At 51.4% G+C, this 7,684-nt stretch overlaps 1 protein-coding gene across 1 annotated transcript in view; it reads left to right on the top strand.

Annotated features, from left to right (window-relative positions):
* Window positions 1–6,769, top strand: part of LOC133373665 (carboxyl-terminal PDZ ligand of neuronal nitric oxide synthase protein-like) — a 49,483-nt gene extending 42,714 nt beyond the window's left edge. The window contains exons 10-11 of the mRNA XM_061603640.1: window positions 390–738; window positions 1,640–6,769. Of these exons, the coding sequence (XP_061459624.1) occupies window positions 390–738; window positions 1,640–2,075 (785 nt within the window). The 3' untranslated portion in view covers window positions 2,076–6,769. The remainder of the gene's footprint in view (window positions 1–389; window positions 739–1,639) is intronic.
* Window positions 6,770–7,684: the final 915 nt, after the last annotated feature.

The raw sequence follows: 7,684 nt of genomic DNA on the forward strand, positions 1-7,684 counted from the left end.
AAGTGGATTAGGAGAGGTTTTTCCTTCTCTCCTAAAACCAAAACCCAAATTGCACCGTCCAGTGAAACTGAATGGAGGGAGATTCAGGACAGGGAAAAAAAAGGAATTCTTTCTCAAGGCACCTCAAAAGGGGATTTTCAGCCACAAGATTTGGTGGTGGTCACTAGCTTACATGGTCTATCAGGGATCTCTAACTCCAAATGGCTAGATGGAACCTCCAGACAGAGGCAGTCTACCACTGAATGCTGGGGTCATAAAACCGGGGGGGGGGTATTGGCCTGCATACACAGCTTGGTTGGGTGGACACTGTAGGAAGCCGCATTAAAGGGCATTCACAGGCCCACCAACATGCACCGTTCTGTGTGTCCCCCTTCCCACCTTGTCTCTAGCGGAGCGGTCGCTGCAGAATCTGACGCTGGCTCAGTCCCTCTCCCTCAGCCTGAAGAACCACTACAGGCTAGAAATCAACCTGCCGCCCGCCTCAACCCCTGCCAGCGTCCTGGGCAGCCCCGTGGCGCTGCTGGGCGACCCTTGCGAATCTCACCGGAACCTGGCCAACTTGGAGAAGGGCAGCCAGCTGCCTCACGGCGCAGAGAGCGAAGAGCGCCTCCTCGTGGTGCTGGAGGGGCCTGACGGCCTCCGCAGCGTCGAGGGATCGGAGGCGGCTGACTGCGGTGCTCTGAACGGGACGGCCAGGCAGGAGTGCAATGACCTGAGCGCTCCAGCACAGGAGGAGAGGTAGGGAATTGCAGTTTGGCGGCGCTCGTGATTGCTCCAGTCTGAGCCAATTGCAGGCCTCAGTTGCTGGGTTGAGCACCCGGATTGCAGGGCTCAGCCGTTGGCGTCAAAACGCATCTATGCCGATGTTGGCAGCAGCATGGCTGCCCCTCCTCATGCCCTGCTCAACTCAGCTGCTCTGACAGTACCAACAATGCTCACACACACACACTTGTCATTGGCCTCCTCTGCAGAGCTGGCGTTACTTGGCAGTGTTTGGGGTATCTTTAAAAGCCAGGTATTGCATTTATAGCAGGGGGGGACGTTTTTCAGCACGGTGGCAACTTTCCCTCCTGGGCAGATTTCCAGGAGGTGAGTCAGCCACTGAGAAGATTCTTCTCAGTAGCTAGTATGTTAGTGGTGGGTGGGGGCCAGAGGCAAAAGTGGGTGGAGCAAACATGGAGGTGGCTCTTAACCTTCGTACATCAGGCTACATGTCCCAGCCACTGAGGGGTGTGGAGATGGCAATGGAGAGCAAGCGAGCAAGAGGGGGGGGCGTGGCATGACGGTCATGAAGGGGACCCTGCACTTCTGAATCTGCAACTGCACTACTGTGCAGAAGGTCTCCAGTTTGAAAGGATCTTAGGTGGCAGGTCATGGGGAAGTCCCTTTTCTGCCTAAAAGTCTGGAGAGCTAGCTGACCTGGGCTTGGGGGAGCCTGCTGTGCTTGCTGGGGCTGATGGGACTTGTAGTCCAAAACTTCTGCAGGCAGCCAGCAACGGAGGGCGTCGTAGGGCTCGATGTCCTGTGCTCGTGACCTCTCCAGCAGGAGTTTTTGCACACACGCGTGTACATGCAGGTGCCAGGGAGGGCAGGTCTGGTGGTTGGGCCTATTAACGCCACTCTCTTCTCCACTTGCCAGGTTGCAGCCGTTCATCCCCAAGCTAAACCCACCCCCTCCGACTCTGAGGAAGAGGTCAGGTAAAACCACCTCACCCAGCCGAGAGGTAGAGACGGCCGCAGCCCCGGCATACCCCAGCACCTCTACCCTCAATAGCATCACAGCCTTCTCCCTCCCAAGCTTGGAGTCCGAGCCGAGGATGCTGGGAGGAGGTCACGCCCATGGCCGCATGGAAAACTGGGGGTGCCCGAGCCAGGAGCGAGCTGGGGAGGACGGCCGGACACTTCTAGCAAAGGGGATTTTGGGCCACCCTGATAAAGGCCCAACAAGGGATTCAGACGGCAACTTGGACACCCGGCGGCCCTTCCTCTCCTCAGTTGGCAGCAAGACCCATTTGCATATCAGCCTCTCGGAGGAAGAGCTGGACACAGCCGGGACCTGTGTTGCTCACGCGTAACCGCACTTTGGGGGTAGGCTGTTAAGAGGGCCAGGTTGCCAGTCCTGGGTCGTGGGGCAGAGGTGGCTTATAGGATGCTGCGGTGCCAGAGGGGAGTCCTGAAATGGCTGTGGCCAGACACCGGTGGTTCCGTAAGAGCAACACCTTATCAAAGCAGGAGACTTTGAACCAAAAAATGTCATCTCCAAAGGAAGTCAGCTGGGAGGCTCTACAGTCTTCCTCGAGGTTGTCTTCCACACAAGCAGATTGTCTTCCGCAAACACCAGGAAATGGCCCGAGGGTGCCTGAAGTCTTGACACCCTTGGCAGGGGTGAGCCTGGCAGGTGTTGGAGGGGGAAACGCCTAAGAACCCCACGTGATCCAATACACGAGCATAAGACCCTGTAGCAGGCGAGGGGTCCTCTGCTCCGTGCCCCAGGAAAAGGTGCTGGGCACCGCTTGCTGAAATCTAGACCGTGCTGGAGATTGTCCCCGTAGCCAAGGAAAGCTGCTTAACAGTTTTGGGGCAAAGAGCAGGAGTGTGAGTTATAGGTGCCCTGGAGGTCCAGAGGCAAGGTTGGCATCTGGGAGTTTGGTGGGGGGTGTAATCCCCACTATAACAATCACTTCCAGATGTCTCCTTTGGAATGAAGGGATTCCACGTGTCCTCTGAAACTCACATCATTGCAGAAGCCCACACTACTTCCAGGTTGAGGGGGCCAAGAAGCTCTGCTTCAGAAGCCCCCGCGGCCAACAAGGGTGGCTGGGCCATCCCTCCCAAAAAGGCGTCAGTCCTTGGCCCAGAAGATTGGTGCGCCCTGCAAAGGCTCCCTTCTAACCTCTCTGGTTGTGGAGAGAATCGCTGGTGCTATTACGCCCCTGTGGTTTAATGGGAGCAGGTGGGAATTCCCAGCTCAGGCCAAAGGGGAGTTTTGGCTGCTGCATGAATACCTCTGGATCTCCACACACAATTTCCCCCTTCCATTCCCCCTATCTCCCGCACACCCACAGCAGCCCACTCATTGAACACTCGGGGATATCCCTGCAGCAGGATCTCATTCAGAGTGTCGGTTAATTTAGTGACAAGGCGGCAAGGAGACACCCTTTCTATTTTATTTTATTTTGAGACAGCAGAAATAAGCATCTCCATGTTTCCCACATCTTGGGGTAGTAGTCCTTTCCTGACCCAAGTTTAAAACCAGCCAGGTGAAACCCAAACAGCTTTTGAGTTGAGTTAGGGGTGCTGAGGCGAGGAAGTCTGGGGAGCTAATTCATACACACTCTGAAAGTGGGCTGCATAGACCCAGGAGGGATGTCCAACGAGGTGGCCACTAGGCCAAACCTTTCCTGGGCCCAACTGGAATTTCCCACTCTTGGCCAAGTTGCCCCAACAGGGGGATGCATGTCAGGAAAAGTTTATATGTTCAGTATTTTTCCAGTGTTGCTTCCCTCCATTTCTAAGAACTATTTAAAAAAAAATAAGCTGCTCTGTTTCTGAGAAAAAGCTCTCTGCACATGCTTAGAAACTTCCTGAGATACCAGAACTTTCAAGCACATGGTGATGTCCAGTGGAGTTGGTCACATGACTGAAACTCAGAGACAATGCAGGTTTGTGATGTCTGGCCCTGCTGTCCAAGCCTTTGGGGTAGTGCAGGTAAATGTCTGTTCCGGGGGGGGGGGGAAGAGAGAAAATGGGACAGAAAGAGAGAGCGAAGCTGTCAAGGTTTTGCCACATGTCCAAAATCAGCCCTCCTTGAATCAACCCTTGGTGAATGGCACATGGTAAGGAAGCCCTTGTGAGCAACTGGTGCTGCAGTTCACATAGGTGTCTGCAGGCTTTTTTTCCCAGGGATGGGGGCAAAATAAAACACTGAAAGCAGGGAGCAGGTTAGTTTTTCCCACAAAATGAGAAGAATAGTGCCTGTACATTTTGCCTCGTATCTCAGGTTCTGCAAATGCTAGAACTTGATTTTAAAATGCAAGATAGGAGGTGGGGGAATTAACTATTCATCCAGGGGACAACTGCTTCCCCCCCCCATCCCACCCCCTGTGGATGCCCATGCATGTGCAAAAGTGGAGATGGTTTTTTTTAAAAAATTGAGCCATGCAAGAGAGAATGGAAATGGAACCGTTTGGTTCTCGAGAGAGTAGGAGGGTCAGGGGTAAGTTGTCGAAAGGAGGATTTGAGGGAAGGGAATGTTAAAAGACCAGGTGAAAGATGTCTTCATGATTTGGAGAACTGGAGAGTGAATCAGTTGCAAAAGATGGGCGCGGGAGGATTCTGTAGGCCTGAATGCTCCGCAAGGGTGTCATGGAGCTAGTGCGGCCATTTTCACCATCTCAAAGGCAAATCTCCCCAGCAGCCTTCAGGATCGCAAAAGTTGTTGGCCGCTAGCAAACAAGGCCTCCCAGTTTGTGAGTCTCACTCCAGATGGGATCCCAAGCAGGTGAACAATATTTGGAACGTGCTCCAATGGAGGATGGATGTAGTTCATCTGTAGAGGAGCCCTGAGTGGGATTTTCCCAGGATGCAGTTTAAAAGGCTGATGATAGGGCGTGTGGCTGCATAAAGGGATCCACCTGCCCCTGGGGTGGTGGGGAAGTTTCCTTTTGACACAGTTGCAAGAGGCAAGTTAGGAATGTGTTAAAGGCTAAGTTGGGGTTAAGGGATGCATTATAAGTACCAATGCAAATGGAAAATAGAGAGACAGTAACCAGCGGGTGACTGGGTTGCCTAGCAACTCTTATAGAGATAGAGGGTGAGTGGCTTAGAGCAGGACACCAGATGCTAGGGGGGTTGCATAGCAACCCCCACCAAAGGAGGCCTAGTCCTGAGGGGAACCTCACAGTGGACAGTTAAGAGTTGCCAACCAGCTGGTGGTGGATGCTCATGTGTATGTTTAATCCATAGTTTTCATGTGTGCAGAAATTTGGACAGGCGTAGCTTTTCACAGCTTTAAACGCGCCTGCACATCAGGCCACTTTTAAAAGGCACAGTTAGAGCGGCTGGTTGAAAAGTTGACAGCGTGTTGGAAAATCCTGCCTGCTGGTGCAGATGTACTGCAAACTGAGAAGGCCCTTTGTCATTTGTGAAAAGTCCTGTGCTCAAGCAAATGCGCACAAGCAGCAAGTAGAGTGGTGTCAGGCGGCCACGTGCATCTCCTTGGAAAGGAAATGTCTGTGTCGCATACTTGGGTGTTTCTGCCAGTGTTCAAAGCGTCAGGTGAGGATCTGTCCCAAGGCAGGCCAGAAATTCCACTGGTGCCGATTCTTGCATCGCAGCGTTGCAGGGGTGGAAAACTCCTGAGGGGTTTGCCAAGTAGTGACTCCAGCTGCCCCCACACCCTGGCAAGTTCAGAGGTGAGGGAGTTGTTAAGCCTTGGTTTCCTTACGAACTGGAGGGGTCCCCAAGTCAAAAGCCAGTTTTCAGCTGCGTGGTTTCATCACCTCCACTCCAAGGGTGTAGATGTATGGGGTCTCAGGGGGTCCTGCATCCCCTTTTTGGGAGCAGGGGCCCAGCTGAGTCCCTATGTCCCCTACAAGCCAATCAGTATGAAAGGGGTGTGTGTTAGCCACTGAGAATAATCTTCTAACACGCTTCCTGGGCCTTTTCTGCTGTTTGGAGCCAGTAGAGTGAAAGGTGAGTCAGCTGCTGAGAAGCCTTCTCAGCAGCAAACACATTCTCCTTTCATGCTGATCGGCATCTAGGAACGGCTTCTGTTGTTGGAGAAGGTTCGCAGGGGAAGGACTGAGGAGGGGATGATGATAGAGAGGGAGGGGGGCATGGCATGGCTATCATGAAGGGACTCCACACTTCTGAATTTGCCACTACACTATTGCTCCTCTTTCTATCATTCATTTGGTGCCACCTCTCAAAGCTGTTTGCAAGTTAGCAGAAATCGCCACCAGAGGAAAGTGCAGAAAGGGTGGGAAGCTAGATCCCCCCAGCCATCCCTGTTTGAAATCATCACAATGTTTACAAAATGTAGGGCGCCTTCACTCAGCCATGTGTCATCCAGATGTTTTTGACCACAGATCTCATCTGATGGGAGCTGTAGTCCATCACCTCTGGAGGGCACCAGGTTGAGGATGCCTGTATTAGATACAGGGAGTGCATTTTTATGGCTTAAGTTCCCCTGTTTTCTTTGGGATTCTTGTTTCATCTCAGCAGCCAAACATCAGTTTTTTAAAAAACCAAACCACCTGACGTTTGTAGGGGAGATGGCAGAAGCAAACGCAGATTGACCAAACTGCCTATTAAATATTATCTGCTTGGGTTTGCCTGCCAGGAATGGAAATGCTGGGCCCAAGCTTCAAATCTACTCAAAAGTTCTTTTTTTGGGGGTGGGGATCAGGGAGAGAAGGTGTAATTTAAGCCTGCTTGGGGACAGAGGAGACGAGGGTCATTTTATTTCCAAGTGTTATTCTGCAATTTGTTATCAAAAACTTTGAGAGAGGGAAAGTTTGGATTTATTATGTAAAACATTCAGTGTTGCTGGGACCATGAGTGTAATTACAGATTTCCTTTCTCCTCACTTTGTCAGTGTGGCCTTTTTTTGAGGTGCTAATCCTTCCCTGGGGAGGTGGTTTTGCTTACTTTCCACCCAATTTCACACATAGAGCCAGTCTTACAAACTCACTCACAAATTTCGGTTCTCTCTCTGGGGGAAGGGGCTCTTTCATTCCTGGTGCATTCATTTATCTTCCCCCACACCCCACATTTGGACATTTCCCCCCTCCATCAGCTGAGTCCCCAAAGCATAAAGCCCAGTTGGGATGTTTTTCATCTCTGCCTGTCCTCAAACAAGATTTCAGAACAGGAATTGTACAAAGTAATCAGGCCTGATGTCCAAAATCTGTTTTGGGGCTGAACCTCAGCTCAAAACACTTTTACAAAGTTATTTTATGAACATTTTAAAATACTGTTTTACAAAGAATTGTTGTATGGGGACAGGCTGTAGCTCCGCGGTAGAGCATCTGCCTTGCATGCAGAAGGTCCCAAGTTCAGTCCCTGACACGCTCAGGCGAGGCTGAGAAAAACTCCCATCTGAAATCCTGAGGAGCTACTCCCACTCAGAGAGTAGACAATACTGAGCTAGGTGGTCTGACTCAGTATGAAGTAGCTTCCTGTGAAGACAATTGTAGTAGGGCTACTGAAAAAAATGCATTGAACCAAGCTAATGCTCAAAGTTCAACATGTTTGGGGCTTTAAAAAGTCTTCCTTTACAGGGAATAATTCAAGTCAAAGGCAGCTACTTTTTTAAAAAATCAGCTTTGCCTTAGAATCCCCCCAAGGGCTTGTTAGCTTGAAGTACACTGAAGCATTTGACAGTACGTTTTTTCTGTATGCCCTTCTAGAAAATTCTTTGTGGTGCTGCAGCCTCCGCCAGCCTGGTCCCCCCCAGATGTGGTGGACTAAAGCTCCCTTCAGCCCCATCTGGAGAGCACCAGGTTGGCAGAGGCTGTGGTAGTGCTTGGTGCCATTGGCACCTTCTGTGCCTGCAGATTAACTCCTGCTTGTAATCTTTGCCCTGGAAACGCTGCAATTTATGAAGGACATTCAGTACAACAGCATCCCTGTTCAGCATAGTCCTGTCCTGCCCTCTGGCGGCGAGAGTTAATGTCACATT

The sequence above is a fragment of the Rhineura floridana genome, chromosome 20 (assembly GCF_030035675.1).
Source record: "Rhineura floridana isolate rRhiFlo1 chromosome 20, rRhiFlo1.hap2, whole genome shotgun sequence".
Classification (NCBI taxonomy): domain Eukaryota; kingdom Metazoa; phylum Chordata; class Lepidosauria; order Squamata; family Rhineuridae; genus Rhineura; species Rhineura floridana.